This window comes from Mya arenaria, chromosome 2 (assembly GCF_026914265.1).
Source record: "Mya arenaria isolate MELC-2E11 chromosome 2, ASM2691426v1".
NCBI classification, from domain to species: domain Eukaryota; kingdom Metazoa; phylum Mollusca; class Bivalvia; order Myida; family Myidae; genus Mya; species Mya arenaria.
Genome location: NC_069123.1, coordinates 44,762,430 through 44,782,537, shown reverse-complemented (window position 1 = coordinate 44,782,537; position 20,108 = coordinate 44,762,430). Strand labels below are relative to the sequence as shown.

The following is a 20,108-nucleotide window of genomic DNA, read 5'->3' as shown; positions in this document are numbered from 1 at the left end:
TTACTTCTTTGAAGTTAAATTTCTGACATCCCGAAAACCCTTGGCCTTGGGCAGCCATTTCCATATTCGTCACTCTTGATTTCCTGCGCCGACGTCAAGGAAATTCAAAGTTTTTCAATGATAACACAATCCATTTTGATAAAATTTAAACCATAAGACGTGATTTTTAATTTGACATCGTTTGATATTATTTTTTTTAATTTGACTTGAGAAATAGCGTTAAAATAATTTATTTTCTGTTGAAATTAATAAGAGCGTCATTTTTTTTACTTGTTATGATGATGTCATTTCCGCTTTCGTTGTCTTTCTAAATAAGCACAAGTACAGTTATTCTATCGCTATTTATTTTTCCTATCACGTGTCGCTTGGCAACAGACTTCCACTGTTTCACTTATGGTAGATGCAAAGCAAATTCACCATATAAAGCATTATTGGGAGTATACCGTCCGGTGACAAGATAGTGACAAGATAGAAACGCATAGTTCTACTTTTAACAAATTTAATGCATGAACAAGATTTTCCCGAACCGGTGAGCAATTTAGTGTAGACTTGTGGATATTGTATGGAAAAACGTGATTTTTTTCGGCGCCCCTGTCGACCCGCTCAGGCGCCACTGCAATAAGAAAAAAAAACTTGATTAAACTGTTTCAATTGCATCCGGTACCCATTTTATTTACTTCATGAGAATGTCGTTTTGCATTCGAGCTCATTAAGTTGTATTAAATAAGAGTTGCTGCAAGTACCATGGAATAGACCCAACCTGCATGCTCAAGAAAGACTATTCGTAAGTAAAGTTGGTGCAACTGTAGATCGAGTTGTTTCCCTTAAATTAAATATGCATTGTTTCCGCAGCAAAAAAATGATTGGTCAATTGCTTACTATAACAGATTTCATTGGCTAACCGCGAGCGCAGGCGCAGGTACGCTCGAGGGAAATTCGCCAGGTGTAAACAAAAAGTTCGAATTAATAATCGTGGAACAGCTATTTATCATGGATTAAACTGATTCGTTGACGGAAATTATGAACCGATGTGTAGGGCACGCGTTTGCCTTTAAATGAGTAACGGTGCTTCTAGTGAATTGGAAATAACGGTGCACATGTTATCAATGACGTATCATTGTTGACAACATTACAGTTGATTGTTGTGATACAGTACTGTAATAAATATTTTTTCCGAAACAATGGGGAAAGAACTTGATTTAATATTGGCTGTACGCAACCAAGATTTGCATTTGATTACAAAACTGCTGCAGAAAAATTATAAATCGTCCTCAAAATTGAGTAAGTATTATTAATCTAACCCTCAGAGATTTACATATATTTACATACAATGTTTATTTATGAAATGATTTTCATGCAGATGCAACCACGACACTGACACTGTGAGAGTTTTCAATCAGTTCTGGTTGAACTGGCTAAAATAGAACATTAACCATTCAGCTAGGAGGGCCATGCCCCACTTCCCAATGCTAAGGCATCAACCCAGTTAGCATGGCTAATGTTATTATATAATTATAAATATCCGATAAATATCAAAAACAATATAGGATGATATTCTTACAGTATGTGAAAATATTTCTTCTTGGACAAATTTATTACTTCCCTTGATTTATATTCAATTGATTTTGCGTTCCTTTGATTAAATTTCTATTTGAAATATCTTAAATATGAAAATAAATAAAAAGTTATTTATAATAACAAATATTGAAACTGTATATTAAAGCTGCACTCTCACAGATTGAACATTTTGACAACTTTCTTATTTTTTGTCTTGGAACTAGCTTTAAAGAACTTCAGCGAACATGTTATATATTACCTTTTTGGATGTGTTCGCTGAAGAGAACGCCGTATCCAAACCCTACCAGAATTCGTGACATTTTTATGTCACGCTGTTATTTCACTTGTATGCATTGTACAGACAAAATAGCTGTATCCTTAGGTTAATGAAGTAAAATGTAGTTCACAAACTCATTTTCAAAACCAAAAAATGCTTTAAAGATAGTTGATTTAGCATTTTAATAAATCCTATTACAAGCATTCCTTATCTAGGTCATAGTTGTGTTCAAATTTAATCACGTGACACTAAGATTTTCAGAAAATACCAATGTGACCTAGTGTTTATTTTGCTGTTATTTTTTTTATTTCGAATAATTAATAAATAACTAATAACAAATTTGGAATAAATAAATTGTTTTTACTTATCAAAAGGTATTTACAGCTTTACTGCAATTGGATTCAACTAAATGAACAATGTGAATCCGATGCTATAAATAGAATCCATCAACGTCATCATGGTCATGTGATTGCATTGCATCATCACACTCAATTGATTCTGGTTGACTTTACTATGGGGGTTACGCCATAACTTTAATGTGTTGTAAACATCAAAAAAATAAATATCAACATTAAAGTTATGGAAGCCAGAACTATCTTGGAACGAGCCAGTTTTTGCAAAAATCCATGTAAACCAGTTATATAAGACGGCTGACAAAAACTTATTTGAGATTTTTATATTTAAGTTTAAAAACGTATGTTTTATGCATTTTTCTTAGATCATTACTGGCTAAGGTCACAAATCCGAACACTTTTTGCGGTTTTTCACAATTATCTTGGAGAGAATTTGTTGTAGCAAGTTAAAATTGCGTATGAAACATCTTTGGTTAATGTGACAACATCTGTCAAAGTACAGATTCACGATCTCATCAATTTTATGTCGAAAGTTGTTCATTTTATAGACAGTAAATCACCTTTAAATGTATGCTATGGAGGGCACAAATACCGAACACTTGAAAAGCGAAAATACATGGACATACAATTATAATTAATAATTTTGCTATATTAAATAAACACTTAGCTGCAAAGTTATTTATTGTTTCCGATGTTTTTCAAAACATGAAATTCAAATGTAAAGCATGATTTCTATTTATAAATATCATAAATGTAGGTCAACATAACTGCAAAACCTTAAGATGCGCGTGCGCTCTCTGACATCATTCCCCCGTGGCTACATTTTGATCTTTAAGGTAAAAACATTGAATGGCATTTTTTTAGAAAAATACTCAACAAAACAAGATGAAACTTCGCAAATGTGACCAAGGCAAGCCTTTGTATTGATCTAGATCATCAAATAATCAATCATGGTAAACAAACGCGTGTTTTAGCTGGTGTTCGGGATTTGTGCCCTGTTCGGAAATGTACCGTCAACCAGTAGTAACGGTTTAAGCTAAAAAAACATGAATTTTCAAATGGAAATATGAAAATCTACGATCTGATTTTTTTGTCAGTAATGTTATATTATTGGTTTGCAGATATTCACGCAAAAATTTGCACTTTCCAAGACAAAAAAAAAAGTGTAAAAACGGTATGTCTGTGAAAGTGCAGCTTTAAATGTTATTATATACAGTATATTTCTATGCTTTAATTACACTGATAGCTCACAGTTTACTTCCGGTGAGGCAAGTTGTGGGTTCAAACCCCGACAAGTCAAACCTGATTAAAATGAGATAGAGTAGTTTTCTGGCCAAGCACTAGGTATGTAAACTTAAAAGGGTAGTCACAGGGAAAGTGGTGTACTCTGCACAGGTTCAACTCACTCACTCAGGAAAGTTGTTTCCAATGTATTGGTGCTTTACTCCTGAGCACCTTTAAGAACCAAGAAGCCTTCTTTGCAAAGAGCTAGGGTATCACACCTAGATCTCTTGAATCACACTGTTTCTTTAAGTCTGGATTTGACTGAGAATAGCTGTCACTTTAATCTCATGCCACTTATGGCATTTAAACACTATTTAAGTCGTGATGGCGTCACATCAGGGTTAAGCCATTATGCAGCAAATGGGTGTGGGCAGAGCTTGATAAACTCAGATAAACACAAAGGACACTTTTTAATAAGCTGTTGCCTGCTATTTGCTTGTTGCCTGGACAAAAAGGACCTTATTTTTTCATTTAAGCATCTAGAGAATGAAAAAAAAAAGTATCAGGACAAGCCTTCACATAGAATGGGCTAGTGTGGTCGAAGGGTGGGGCACTATTAATGTTTGTGGGTGAAAGGGGAACTATGGATGGGTGTCTATGTTGAAGCTATTAGTAGGTGTCGTTTAAGCGGGAGCTATTGGTGTGTGTGGTGTAAGGGGAAGCTAATTGTGGGTTTGGTCTATGTATGAGCTTTTGGTTTGTGTGATTTGAGGAGGAGCTATTGCATGATCGAAGGGACGGGGGGCTATTGGTTGGTGTGGTAGAAGGGGGAGCTATCGACGGGCATGATCAAAGGGGGAGACTATTGGTTGGTGTGGTCTAAGGGGGAGCTATTGATGGGCATGATCAAAGGGGGGGGCTATTGGATGGTGTGATCAAAGGGGGAGCTATTGATGGGCATGATCGAAGGGGGGGGGGGCTATTGGTTAGTGTGGTCGAAGGAGGAGCTATTGATGGGCATGATCAAAGGGGGGGCTATTGGATGGTGTGATCAAAGGGGGAGCTATTGATGGGCATGATCGAAGGGGGGGGGAGCGATTGGTTGGTGTGGTCTAAGGGGGAGCTATTGATGGGCATGATCAAGGGGGGGGGGGGGGGGGGGGGCTATTGGTTAGTGTGGTCGAAGGAGGAGCTATTGATGGGCATGATCAAAGGGGGGGGCTATTGGTTGGTGTGTTCAAAGGGGGATCTTTTGTTTGGTGTGGTCGAAAGAGTAGCTATTGATGGGTATGGGTGAAGGGGGTTCTTTGTTCGCAAGACAAGCAGCTGTGGAAAGGTTATATTAAGTATTTAATTATATTTTTATAATTTAAGATTGCAGATAATATAACGTTAAAAATAACTGTATGACTGTCACTCTACACTGCTGAAGCCATGTGATGTAGTGCAGTAAGTGGGCATTTTAGACGAGTAGTGTATCTTAATTTTCAATAATTGTCATTTAATTAACATAAGTTGATTGTAAATTGCAGCACTGATAATTCTTTAATGAGATGGCGAGACACACCTAAGTTGCCTATGCAGTCCTTATTTCTGTAATAGCCTTTTGTGAGTTCATACTGTGCTGTTTTTTCAAAATGACTTACTATGCAGTGACTGTCTTTTTAAAAGAAGGTAAGTTTAAGTTTGTTTGATTCAATTTCATGGATTTTGTTTTCACAGTCAATTACATCACTTATATATGCATTTAGAGTTTCACTGTTTGCTGAGTTAAGCATAAGATAAAGCATTTTCAATTTTCTGTATAAAAGGAAAGATTTACAAAAGCATTTTGTACATTTTTCAGGCATATATATATATACCGGGTATATATATATGTAAGAATGTTTTTTAAGGTTTAAAGAACCACGCTGAAGTAATTGTGTGGTTCTTTTACGATTTATCTTCAATGAGTTCAAAATGGTAATTCCCAGGATATTTAAGAAATAGTTGATCCACAACAAAGCAGCCAGCTTAAGTTGTCTAGTTATGATTCCTTTGTTCTGATTAACATTCTTGAAGGATACAATTTATAAAATGAAGTGTATTAGCATAATAGAAAGCATGTGTGGGTTTGGCTGAATTCAACCTTTCTTACATGTAGTTCAATGTTCATTATTACTGCAACTCTCTGGATCCAAGTTACTTATATATTTAGCTTCACAAGCTTTTTTTTCTTATTCAGAACTTATTAAAAGTCACATATTAAATATTAACTAGCTACAGTGTATTACTTAATTTCTATTCCAATTTTGCTAACTTTCTAAATTTTTACTTTTATTCTTTTTTTCTCAAAGGATAGAACTGAAAAAGGAAATGATTTTTGACATCAACATATGACTGTATCAATTGCTCTGGCTGACATCAACATATGACTGTATCAAGTGAACTGACATCAACATATGACTGTATCAAGTCAACTGACATCAATATATGGCTTATCAAGTGAACTGACATCAACATATGACTGTATCAAGTGAACTGACATCAATATATGGCTTATCAAGTGAACTGACATCAACATATGACTGTATCAAGTGAACTAACATCAACATATGACTGTATCAAGTCAACTGACATCAATATATGGCTGTATCAAGTGAACTGACATCAACATATGGCTGTATCAAGTGAACTGACATCAACATATGACTGTATCAAGTCAACTGACATCAATATATGGCTGTATCAAGTGAACTGACATCAACATATGGCTGTATCAAGTGAACTGACATCAATATATGACTGTATCAAGTCAACTGACATCAACATATGACTGTATCAAGTGAACTAACATCAACATATGGCTGTATCAAGTGAACTAACATCAACATATGACTGTATCAAGTCAACTGACATCAATATATGGCTGTATCAAGTGAACTGACATCAACATATGGCTGTATCAAGTGAACTGACATCAACATATGACTGTATCAAGTCAACTGACATCAACATATGACTGTATCAAGTCAACTGACATCAATATATGGCTGTATCAAGTGAACTGACATCAACATATGGCTGTATCAAGTGAACTGACATCAATATATGGCTTATCAAGTGAACTGACATCAACATATGACTGTATCAAGTGAACTAACATCAACATATGGCTGTATCAAGTGAACTGACATCAATATATGACTGTATCAAGTGAAATAACATCAATATATGACTGTATCAAGTGAACTGACATCAACATATGACTGTATCAAGTGAACTTACAATCACCATATGCTTGTATCAAGTAAACTGACATCACATAATGGTATAATCCTTACCTGGCAGATTTTACTGGTATATAGAGTTACTGTTGATGTTGTAAAGTTCAAAATTTCAAATTCACAAGTTTTCAAAGACATATTTATATTGAAGAAGCATATATGAAAGTTATTTATACCAATTGATTTTGTATGTCAGTTTATATACTGGTACAAAGTATTTGAAGTTATCATCTGTGACTTTCGAATCAATGGATATTATCTAAAGTTCTATGAACCAATCTCTTTCAGTAGGTACTGTATTAAACTGTTTTTAGGACACACTTTTAATGCCCGAGAATTTAAAGAAATAAAATGCCAGCATCTTATCTATAATAATTTAATAAGTATTGAGAAGGTTTCTGACAAAAAAAATGAAGTCCATTTCAGACAAAATTTGGCTCAAAAGTGATTTAATAGATTTAATCTATCCATGTGACCTAAATACAGAATAATTTGGTATGGTAAGTTTGTACCGTAACTCTTCGTACCATAATACCTCTAACTTCAACTTACGTGAAAATATTAAAAATTTCAAAAGCAATTATTTGTATATGGTCTTACCCTATTAAAGTCTGGGACTGTGTTTTGTCCAACTACTTGAGGAGGACTGAATGTTTTTATTGATATATTGTTATCTGTTCTGCTGGTCCAGTTTCTGATATGATTGAGGGTCTAAACCAACATTATGTAAGTCTTTATGCTATTATGTCTGGGATTTCAGATCTATGTAAACTATGTAATTGTATGGATAGATTGTATCAGCACTACATCATGGTGAATTGTTAAAAAATATGAGATCAACTAAATATTTCTGTGGTCACATAGGTAAATTGTAGTCAAAAGTCTGTCCATCTGACAGTCAACCACACATTCTTCATTAAGCTGTTGCAATCCTGCTTCACACATTTTTTTATCTCAATATATGAGTAACTGTGTGTGGGTGAGTGTGAGTGTCAGAGGTGTGTGTGAGTGTCAGAGGTGAGTGTGAGTGTCAGAGGTGTGTGTGAGTGTCAGAGGTGAGTGTGAGTGTCAGAGGTGTGTGTGAGTGTCAGAGGTGTGTGTGAGTGTCAGAGGTGTGTGTGAGTGTCAGAGGTGAGTGTGAGTGTCAGAGGTGTGTGTGAGTGTCAGAGGTGAGTGTGAGTGTCAGAGGTGTGTGTGAGTGTCAGAGGTGAGTGTGAGTGTCAGAGGTGAGTGTGAGTGTCAGAGGTGTGTGTGAGTGTCAGAGGTGAGTGTGAGTGTCAGAGGTGTGTGTGAGTGTCAGAGGTGAGTGTGAGTGTCAGAGGTGAGTGTGAGTGTCAGAGGTGTGTGTGAGTGTCAGAGGTGAGTGTGAGTGTCAGAGGTGTGTGTGAGTGTCAGAGGTGTGTGTGAGTGTCAGAGGTGTGTGTGAGTGTCAGAGGTGTGTGTGAGTGTCAGAGGTGTGTGTGAGTGTCAGAGGTGAGTGTGAGTGTCAGAGGTGTGTGTGAGTGTCAGAGGTGAGTGTGAGTGTCAGAGGTGTGTGTGAGTGTCAGAGGTGAGTGTGAGTGTCAGAGGTGAGTGTGAGTGTCAGAGGTGTGTGTGAGTGTCAGAGGTGTGTGTGAGTGTCAGAGGTGTGTGTGAGTGTCAGAGGTGTGTGTGAGTGTCAGAGGTGAGTGTGAGTGTCAGAGGTGTGTGTGAGTGTCAGAGGTGAGTGTGAGTGTCAGAGGTGTGTGTGAGTGTCAGAGGTGAGTGTGAGTGTCAGAGGTGAGTGTGAGTGTCAGAGGTGTGTGTGAGTGTCAGAGACGTGGGCGAGTTTTAGGGGTATGGGTGAGTGTCAGGGGCATGAGTAGCAGGGGCAAGGGAGAGCAGCAGGGTCGCGAGTGAGTGGCAGGGGCGTTCTTGAAGCATTTTGAACTGTACTCCTGAACACTTGAGCAAGGTAAAGACATTTGAAGGTTTTTCAATAGTTTGGTCTCAATATGTTACATATATGGGCCATTAGTTGTGTACATGCCCTTAACCTTCATATTTCCCCCTGATTTTAAGATTTAACTTAATTTACCCTTTTCAGCAGATAAGGGACAGGGTGGGAAACCAAATTTGATTTGTAAATGTACATCTCACCTGAATCTTGAGTATGCCTAGGTACGCCCCTGAGTACATCACCTGTAGCTGGCCTATAATGGCTCCAAGTTATGGTCGTTGTGCAGTGAATAGCCAGATAATTGTCATAATTGAGAAACAAAAACAGTTCATATGCCAGAGTCAATATTGTCTTGTAATAGTCCCTGTAACTGATGTTGGTATATGATTAGATCTATCAGGAATCATAGATCATCTGCATCAAAAGTATGTAAATATGTTTTGAATGAAACAAAACATATTGGTAGAGGAAATGTAAATTTTAATCTTAATATATTTCAACATATGTTTAAAAACAGTGAAAGAATGTCCTCGGCATGATGGCAAAAACTACAGTATATGCATGGTGCAAGCTGTGGCAGTGCACTCTATTGACATTATGCAGTGTAGATCTCTGATGTTGTTCACAGGAATTGCAATATATTATAAATATTTTCTTAATTCACAGTTTCCATATGTTTCAGGGCCGAGAGGGTCATCCAAGAAAGTCAATGTCAATTATCAGGATGGAGATGGGTAAGGCATTCTATATGTCCTTTATTGTGAATTAAGATGTTCGGGATTGTACAAATTTAAACTTACTCGGTAAAAAAAGTATGCAAGATAAAGTATCTATCATATGTTTCCTACATGGGCAGGAAAATCGGACCCTTAGGCAAGCTGTGTAGCTGGTTGGTTACTCGCCATGCAAGCCTCAATGCCCTCTGGTTTTTCTGTCTGCACAGGAAAAACATGCTAAACTTGGGTTAAATGTACATTGCAGTGTGATGTGCTTGCAAATTCTCATATGTCATATTATTTTACAATTTGCAAGTAAAAAGAACTACACTGGACATTGTTGTTGCTTTCTGATCAATTTGGGGCCAACCTCAGCCACATTCCCAGTGCAAAAACCTTTTTTTTTCCCAAAAGTCACATTCTTATATTTCTGTTTATTTTTTAAAACATTCTTTCATTTCTAGGTACAAAAGTTGAATTCCCAATTTCAGTTAAAATGACGCAGTTTTCCCAATCAGAAAGGCCCCAGTTCCGTACCTCAAATGGTGAAAAATACCACTGGTCACTGACTGCTGATGACATGATCAGCTCTATGTTTCCAGGAACAATGCCTGGGGATCATGACTCTGTGGTTGTGTGCATTGTATGTGTTTGGCCTCTGTAAGGCCATGATTGACTTGTCCTTATCATGCCGGATATTTGTGACAAAACAATATAATGTTGTATGTTACAGCATGTCTGGCCTTCACCAGGCAGCGCTTATGGGACACACGGAGATCATGCAGCTACTCCTCCGCAATGGTGCCAATGTCAACCTCAAGGACAACAAAGGTAACAACATGTCCTGTCACATTGTGAAAAGTCATGTAGACTTTACATAGAACTAAGTCTTAACACAAGTTTCTTTTGGAGTAGAGCATTGACTTCACATTAGCTTGGGTAAGCTCAAGGCTCAGTGCAGACCAACACTATCAACATGGTAATTAAATGCTAAATGAATGAAGTATTTGTCAGAAAAACAAATCAGTATGTTAACTTGTTTAATCAATATACAATTAGTTAAGTTTTAATTTATTTTTGCCTTAAATTCACCAAGTTGGCTGTAGGGTGTTGCTTTTTTAAACAATAGGCCATGCAAATATTCAAGGTGTAAGATGAAGTAAGAGAGACTGGGCTGTAGTTAACCAGCAAGCATATCACTGTTGACATTGTTGGTGAGATACCGGCCTCTCTGATGGCCAGTTCAAATATTAAAGCTGATATGATGGTTAGTTATGTCTTATCCTAGGGCAGAAGATATGATAATGCAAAACTAACCTGTTTACACCTCTCCTCTTAATGGCCAACATATGACTGGTTTATGAGCTACAAGTTCAAATGGACATGTCCTGAAAACATGAAACATGGTTTCACCTGAACTGGACGTTGGTGTACACACAAGAGACCAGGGAAGATGATGCTAGGGATCACTGGCTGGGACAAGTAGATGTACAAGAACTACAACCACCCATGGACACTTACATTGCAAGCCTAGTATACATACAGTATATACCACCGTTGACCACTTCAGTTCTCATAAAGTCTTTAGTAAGCTTTAGCAATAACGATTGCTGGGGTACTATCCACTACCCTGGTGTGTTTAGGACACCTGTGTGTGCCTATTGTTGTAGTCCTTGGGTAGTGTTTGCTATAAAGTTTATATTTTATGGATTGAAATACAATCAGTTGCTATATTAATTGGTGATTCATCAGGGCAAAGTACAAAATAAAGACTGGGTATTGTACATAAACATGTGTATGAATACACACCTCTTCCGGAAAAAAAGCTGCAAGTAAGTGATGTAGAAAGTTCATCGAAAGGATGAAGCTTAAACATGGTTTTACGATCCTGTTTTGAAAACCCATCATTTCTTGAGGCCAAGGGATCAATATAAAAGGTGACAAAAGTGCGATAAATCTACAATGTTTAAAGTGTATATTTGATGCAATACTCTAGAGTGAATGACATGTAACATGATCAGGGCAAATAACACCACATACTGTAACATAATACATGTTAATCTTTCATAGTAATTAATGACCTGTGTCAAAGTAATTGTGGGCCATGATTTATCGATAAATTCTACATACTTTACCATTTGTATACAATGACTGTTACTCAGTTGGTCTCTCTGAGCTAACTTGAAACAATGGCAAAATAAAACAACACAATCCTTTTCTTCCCCAAAAAACAATTGACTTCAAGATTATTATTATAGTACAGGTCCATTCCAGTGTATCAAAGCAAGTACTGATAAAAGACAAACTGTAGCAGGTTGAAATGCACTACATTTGTAAAACCAAAATAAACAGGACTTGCTTGCTCTGATTTTGGATTTTATTGAGCAGAGGTTGAAATACAGTCATGTCGAGCACTAGCATAAGAATAAGCTCTGATTTCTATGACTGCATCTTTTCGATCAACTTGTTGTTGTATCTTATTTCTGTTGTACTCCAACATTGGTTGGCATGGAGATGCATTCAAGTGGGCCTCTTCTGTTACTTCAAAGTGTGCCGCTTTCCCACATCAGAAACATGGAAGCGCTCAAGAGATATAAGTATAAAGTACAGAAGATTAATCACTTCCCTACAAGCCGTGTGTTTTATGAGGCAGGCAGTAAGTGGATGTGTTGTGTGTGTATGGGTGATTGGAGACATCTGGAGAATGAAAACAAACATCTGTCCCTCCCCAGCCTCACAGCCTTATCTCCACCCTGCAACTGCCCTGCCCACAGTGGTGCTACACTGGCACAACATACCTGCAGGCTCCTAGGGGATGCTTGATGTTACACTAGGCTCTTTGTGCTGAATATCTGATAAGAGTTTTTTGGGAATGTGATATTCAGTCATATTATTTAGAAGAAAATGCATGGGGAATAAGTTGTTACAACTTCATGTGGAAGTGGTCAAAGAATGCTCAGTAAAAACCATTATTACACCATCACTATTTGGTGTTTCACAATGTGAAGAGAACCAGGGTGGGTGATCTGAGGTTAATAAGGCCAGTGAAATATTGCCCTGTCATGTTTCGTTATGTTTTGTAATGATGATAGTGTGGTGCTTTCTCAAGCAGCCATCCAATTAAACTCAGATCTACCCCTGAAAAAACAAGCCTCTTCCACAATCTAGCTGTAATCAGGAGTCAATTATATCCTTGATGAAATATTGAGGCTGTTTGAACAAACAAAAAATATTTACCTATCATTTTTATCTGGAATCTTGTTACTTTTTTATTGAAGTCAGCAGGGAAAGCACTATTCAGGAACTGACATGGTTTACTAATTTCCCCAGTTTTTATCAGTGGTTATGTTTATCCTGGCAACAAATTATCAAGGTCATAAGGAGCCTATTAGTCTTAAACCATTCATATCACTTTCCCTCCAGCTCAGCAATGAAGGATTTTCAAAAAAGAAGAGTCATGAAATCCCTTAAGAATGATGTCGTTTGAATGCATATTGCCTTATCATTATATCATGTGTTTTGTCTCTGCAGGTATGATAGCGCTACATTATGCTGCATGGCAGGGGAAGTTGGAGCCCGTGCATGTGTTACTCGAGTGGCGGTCACACACCAATGAGCCTGCAGCTGCTGGGGAAACTCCCCTCCACCTCGCGGCACAGCATGGACACTTTGACGTGGTAAGTCAACTAGAGACCCAACCCCACATGCTCAACTCTCTCTCATGTGCCACAAAAGTATGGGCTTCTTTAGTGGCCATTGTTTATAGTGACCTTTGAATATGTGTAAACTTTCATGCTGGTTCCTTAATCACTTTAAAAACAATGTCCAGTTTAGTTGAAGAGGCATGTTCTGTGTATTGTTAAATGATGGAATTGTATTCAGAAATTTTAATATTACATACAAGCTTTAGACTTGCTGAATTTTCAGTGTTTTGTAATGGTAGTCATTATAAATATTAAAAAAGTTATTTAAGATATCCAGAACATTTACAAATACATTCATTTAGTAGCCATGGATGAAAGCATGATCCAGAGCTCACTCATACATTGTCGAGGTGAAACAGAAGTTGTAAAGATCATACAAAACATTCAACTAGTCATTTTAAACAGCAAGGATATCATTAACAGGGCTTGTTACATATTTGGACATTGTAAACTCATCATTACATGAAGAGTGGACAAGGCCATTTGCACAAGAAACTGTCACTTTGAATAAGGTAATTGAAACATTGAAATGACATCTGATGGCCCGGGGCCTGGGAGTCCTCAGCTGGCCAGAGCTTGTTTTACCTTTGTTTGGTGTATTAACTGATTTCATGTCAGTTTATTGCAGGTTGATTCAATTTGTTGTTTATGCTTGTCACCCATCGTCACTGTCAGGTCACTGGAACATCTTCAAACACATGGAACTAACACCATGATATCTCTTATAGTTAAAGATAAGGATTAAATCAAATCTAATAATAGTTTTATAAAGACAAACGTCCTTGTTATGAAGGTCAGATCTGTGGTAGCTGCTGTAATGCTGTCCTTCTTATTATTGCAGGGTGATTTTTATTTTTTTAATATTTATGTAACAATGAATATATTGTTGCTAAGCACAATAACTTAACATTGAGTCCACAAAAGTAGGCCTTAGGTTTTTGCAGGAATTTTTGTACACACTTTATGGTTTCATGATAATCTAGCATTATCGGTATGTGAAATAGATAACATCAATCTTCAATTGTCCCATATAAGCTGGCCAATTTGTCCTATCTGTTTTACATGCATAGCATTTTTGGTGATACAAAGATTCAATACAGCTGATTTGATTTTCATACCATGGATTCTAATTCATCGCATCCAGTTAGGCTCTCAGTGTTTGTCAAAGTCATCTTCTTTTAAGAAATACAATTCAAGTTTTGAATAGATCTGTGTATTCGTCTTTATGGATGTAAAACATTATAAGTTTTGAAAATGTTGTTTTACGTTGTTCTGTTGGAGTAGCATGTTTGCAGTTTTGGCAGTGTTATAATGGTTTAAACTTGGTTGAAGAAGTGGATGACAGAATGTCTTTGAATTCCGTGGGTTTCCTTGTCTTGTAATCAGTTCCCGTCTGCTGGGTCCTGACAAACTGCTCACTGATTGATCTCTGGCCCATAGATCTGTTTTGGTAATTAAACGGTTTTTGATCATAGCTTACTTGTACTCCTTAACCTCTGGCTGTTTTATCCATAAAATCTCTACCTTCAGGTTTCGTTTTTCATGATCAATTACACTTTCATTACATGAAATATTATAAGCCCATATCCCCTGTAGATTAACCATAGAATTAAGAATGTACACCTCAGCAGAAGAGGAATTTGCCTACATAGCAATTGGTGAAATTCTGATTCTTGAAATATATTTAAATGGTTTAAGTTCATGATCTTAATGGCTTAAACATATTCAATAATGTTAAATAAGAATGTTATAAAGTATAGATATCAACAGTAAGATCTGTATTAGTTAATTAACTGTTGAGGACATTCTTTTATAATGACATTACTACAGTCATTTTTTTTGCCTGATTAAACAGTGATGATTTAGTTGTAATTTTTATGTCAAAAAGGTTGGCTGCCTGTATACTTAATGAGGCCTTTAATTGCTCCAATGGCCACTGTGAAAAGTAAAAGTCAAATTATTGCTCTATTAGAATTGTTGAAATTAGTCTTTTCACAAATCTTTACACTTTGATGTAAACCTGTAATTTTCTATGCCCTTTTTATAATGTCAAATATTTTAAACCTAAATAAAACCTTTTAAAGCGCTTTTTATTAATTGAATGAATTGTGATTATTTATTTGAAGTTAAGTCAACGTTTTGTGACTCATGCCTTTGTTGACTTTATTTAACCCTATAAGCTGACCGAGAGTGACCACAGAGGTATTGTACATGGACATAATGCGGTATGGAATGTGTGACAGTCTTACACCATGTATCGTCCATATGGTACAGCGAGGTGACAATATGGTATATTCCCGGCCACCAGTGTGTCACATTGTCTGCTTCCTGTCATAATCTCGGCTGATCCTTTACAAACATTAAATAAACAACATTGATATAGTTCAGAGCTCTGTTACGGGTAATTTAAGGCATTGAATGGGGCTATTTCATGCTGGACTTGATATGATCATATGCTTGAAGTTCATTTTCAAGTATATGTACATAAATCATGACAATGCTGGAAATGTACAAACATTTGTTTTCATTTAAATTTACGTTAACTCCATTTGTAATTTTCATTTTAACAAAAATCAGATTATGTATATGAAATTATGAGAAACTTGTTGTAAGGATTTGTCTGTTTATGATACAATAAAGTGTTTAGAGAAAGCTGTTAAAATGATAGCAACATCTTAAGAGCCAGTAAATTGCTGAGAACTTGCCGAAATCCATTATTTTCCAAACTGTAAGTTCTCGATTTTGTTGATTAATACCCAACTGGATCATGTTTTTCCCTTAGATTGTGAGCCATTACAGATTGCACAGTGGGAGCTTTACTTTCAGATAATTTCTTATTGAAGTTTACGGAAAACAATCACTTGCACCTGCCAAAAATCTCAATTCTATGCAATAAAAGCATATGAATCTGGCGCTGTACTGAACAATCAATAAAAAAATCTGTATCAAGGGAAGTCACTGCTCAAGAAACAGACAAAACGCTGTTAAATTGGTAGTTTCCCTTGCCATGGAAAATATATGCCTGTGAAAGGCATGATGTATTAAAGGAAGTAATTGTTTTTTTGACTGAACATGAGTTCATCTGTATGCAGGTGAACCTGTTGCTACTGCACCAGGCAAGCCCCCTGGCCCCAAACAAGGACAGAAAGACGCCGCTTCACCTTGCTTGCGAGTTTGGCAGATACAGGGTAAGGATTTTGATACAGTGTTATATATAAGCATTCTCTTCATCAAGTATGGAACGAAGGCTGAAGGCATAAGTTACCGCAAATAAAAATGTTCATCAACCTTTTCTATGTTTTATATGCAGAAATATTAAACGAAAAGTTTATATGGATAAATATGTCCATCAGTTGTCCCTAGAAAAGTTCCATCTTTCATACAAGGTTTTTTTTCAGGTTGTGGACCTGTTGTTGAGGAGTAACTTGTGTTGCCCACTCCTGGTGGACAGCTGTAGTGATCTGGCTGAAAACAGGCCAACCTGTCTCCACCTTGCTGCAAAAAATGGACACAGTGACATCATTAGGTAAGTGTGCATGTATAATGGTGGTATGTAGCCCATATGGTGGTATGTAACCTGTCTTGTCAGATCCTTGTGGACAGCTGTAGTGACTTTGCAAAAACCAGGCCAACCTGTTTTCACCTGGCCACCAATAACATGCAGTGACATTGTCCGTCTGGTGTGGAATGGTGATGTTAAGCCTCTATGGTTGTATGTGGCCTATGATTTATATATTGACCAATTCGATGAATATTAAATTTCAACTGGCTATTCAAAGGGGTCTCTCTGACTGTTTTTTTGGTCTTCTTCATGCTCATAACTTGTTACACTGGAACTCACTTTTAGTTAGTAAAATAGTAGTGATTAATCAATGTTACCCATGTCTTGTTAACATTTTTTTCATGTCTTTTGTTAAACTGAGGACATTGACATATGTGTCAAACAATAGACACTACTTCCCAGCCATCAGGACGTTCAGTTCTGTTTCAGACAGATCAGAGAAAAGCAGTTAAGATGAACCTTGGCCATAATATATTGAGAAGTTGAAGTGAAAAGGAAATTGATAAACAAGTGTGTATGCTTGGCATGAGGTTGGCACAGTTTTGGCAGATACTGTTTCCTGTTGCCAATGGTAATCAGTCATGGATAGAACAAAACTAAGGTTTCAAAAAACAAGGCAAATCTAAAATATTGGGACATGTATTGTCTAGTACTTCAATGTTGACATTCAGCTATACTCAATGAAGTTTTATGCTATTGTTATAGTTTGCAACACTTCTGTTGTTCGAACTATATCTTACCCAACACTTCTGTTGTTTATACAATATCTTACCCAACACTTTTGTTGTTCTTACTTTATCTTACCCAACACTTCTGTTGTTCTTACTATATCTTACCCAACACTTCTATTGTTCTTACTTATCTTACCCAACACTTTTGTTGTTTATACAATATCTTACCCAACACTTCTATTGTTCTTACTTTATCTTACCCAACACTTCTATTGTTCATACTTTATCTTACCCAACACTTCTGTTGTTTATACAATATCTTACCCAACACTTCTATTGTTCTTACTTTATCTTACCCAACACTTCTATTGTTCTTACTTTATCTTACCCAACACTTCTGTTGTTTATACTATATCTTACCCAACACTTCTGTTGTTTATACTATATCTTACCCAACACTTATGTTGTTTATACTTTATCTTACCCAACACTTCTGTTGTTCATACTTTATCTTACCCAACACTTCTGTTGTTTATACTATATCTTACCCAACACTTCTATTGTTCTTACTTTATCTTACCCAACACTTCTATTGTTCTTACTTTATCTTACCCAACACTTCTGTTGTTTATACTTACCCAACACTTCTGTTGTTCATACTATATCTTACCCAACACTTCTGTTGTTTATACTATATCTTACCCAACTTTTCTGTTGTTCATACTATATATCTTACCCAACACTTCTGTTGTTCATACTATATCTTACCCAACACTTCTGTTGTTCATACTATATCTTACCCAACACTTCTGCTGTTCATACTTTATCTTACCCAACACTTCTGCTGTTTATACTATATCTTACCCAACACTTCTGTTGTTCATACTATATCTTACCCAACACTTCTGTTGTTCATACTATATCTTACCCAACACTTCTGTTGTTCATACTATATCTTACCCAACACTTCTGTTGTTCTTACTATATCTTACCCAACACTTCTGTTGTTCATACTATATCTTACCCAACACTTCTGTTGTTCATACTATATCTTACCCAACACTTCTGTTGTTCATACTATATCTTACCCAACACTTCTGTTGTTCATACTATATCTTACCCAACACTTCTGTTGTTCATACTATATCTTACCCAACACTTTGGTTGTTCATACTTTATCTAACCCAACACTTCTGTTGTTCATACTTTATCTTACCCGACACTTCTGTTGTTCATACTTTATCATACCCAACTTTTCTATTGTTTATACTTTATCTTACCCAACACTTCTGTTGTTCATACTTTATCTTACCCAACACTTCTGTTGTTCATACTATATCTTACCCAACACTTTGGTTGTTCATACTTTATCTAACCCAACACTTCTGTTGTTCATACTTTATCTTACCCGACACTTCTGTTGTTCATACTTTATCATACCCAACTTTTCTATTGTTTATACTTTATCTTACCCAACACTTCTGTTGTTCATACTTTATCTTACCCAACACTTCTGTTGTTCATACTTTATCTAACCCAACTTTTCTGTTGTTCATACTTTATCTTACCCAACACTTCTGTTGTTCATACTTTATCTTATCCTATTTTTTGGTTGATCATACTTGATCTTACCTAACTTTTGAGGCTCAGTGCCATGATTTTATTGTGATTATAATCAGTGTGTAACTCTTAGATATATCTTCTAATATAAGAAATTGGGCTTGTATTGAAAACCTAATCTGATAATGATCAATGATAGCAGGGTTAATAAATGTTTACTCCACAGCCTGTTTGCTGTTTTGTGGGGAACAGGTGGCTGGTGCAAACATGTGGCCAGGATATTAGCTTCATGACAGAGTTCAGTAATCAAAGTGCTTAAAGCGTTGAAAGGCTGTCGGCCTGCTACGTTTTGTGAGTATAGTCATGTAATTGTAAAACAAATAAACATAAACATCTAAAGACAGTGTATTTATACTCATGAATTCCATCACAAACACTTTAAGATTTTTATCCTGAACTAAATCCTGAACTAAATCAAAATCATGATGTATCAGTCACTTGAAATACTCATTTAAAAAAGTATAGAGTAATAAGCAATTGCAAATGCATATGAAACCTTATCTGGATCTTTGGTTTCACAAAAAATACACTGCCGCAGATAAAGCATTTTGGCATTCTTTGATAAAAATCCCCTCTACCATTCAAACATGACTTAGTCGTATTTAATTTACTCCCAGGTAATGCCCACTTAACCAAATGCCTCCAACAAAATGCATTGGATATGTTGATAAAGTTTATGTTTAAGGTCTCTTTCTACAAGGACAAGATCCTTGGACGTAGATTAAAAATATTCAACATGCTTAAGACTCCAGGCTGAAATTACTGAGACAAACCGAGATATCTTCACACACTTTCTGTTCCATTTGGTATAACATGACTATCTCACAAACCGTAGCAGGCTGGAAGCCTATTGACACTTTGATTTTAATTGTATAAGTGTGTTATATGCATTTAGTTACAATAAAAGGTTGTTAGTATGTACTTACACAAATAAATGGCATAGTTGCAAAACCATTATTTTTTTGTGTAAGTACATAATTACAATCTTATTAATATCTTAATAAAAAATTGTCAAGTAAAAGCCAGTCAACGAAACTGTCAACGAAAAAACTGATTTTCAAATTAAATGAAATATTATATTTTCATTTAAAACATTTTGGTTTGATATCTTACGCTACATAAGCATTTAATTGCATCTTCAATATGATTCAAGTTTTTGCAGGTTTAACTAAGTTTTCCGGGTTAGATTCCAGGGAATAAACATGTCTGAATCCGATGATCCAGATTGTATTTAACCTAT

General features: G+C 36.2%; 1 protein-coding gene across 3 annotated transcripts in view; it reads left to right on the top strand.

Moving 5' to 3' along the window:
- The first annotated feature begins 935 nt into the window (after positions 1–935).
- LOC128225264 (caskin-2-like) overlaps positions 936–20,108 on the top strand; it is a 91,407-nt gene continuing 72,234 nt past the window's right edge. For all 3 annotated transcript variants that reach the window (XM_052935373.1, XM_052935372.1, XM_052935371.1), the window contains exons 1-6: positions 936–1,281; positions 9,278–9,329; positions 10,045–10,142; positions 12,843–12,988; positions 16,108–16,203; positions 16,414–16,541. In XM_052935373.1, the coding sequence (XP_052791333.1) occupies positions 1,182–1,281; positions 9,278–9,329; positions 10,045–10,142; positions 12,843–12,988; positions 16,108–16,203; positions 16,414–16,541 (620 nt within the window). In that variant the 5' untranslated portion in view covers positions 936–1,181. The remainder of the gene's footprint in view (positions 1,282–9,277; positions 9,330–10,044; positions 10,143–12,842; positions 12,989–16,107; positions 16,204–16,413; positions 16,542–20,108) is intronic.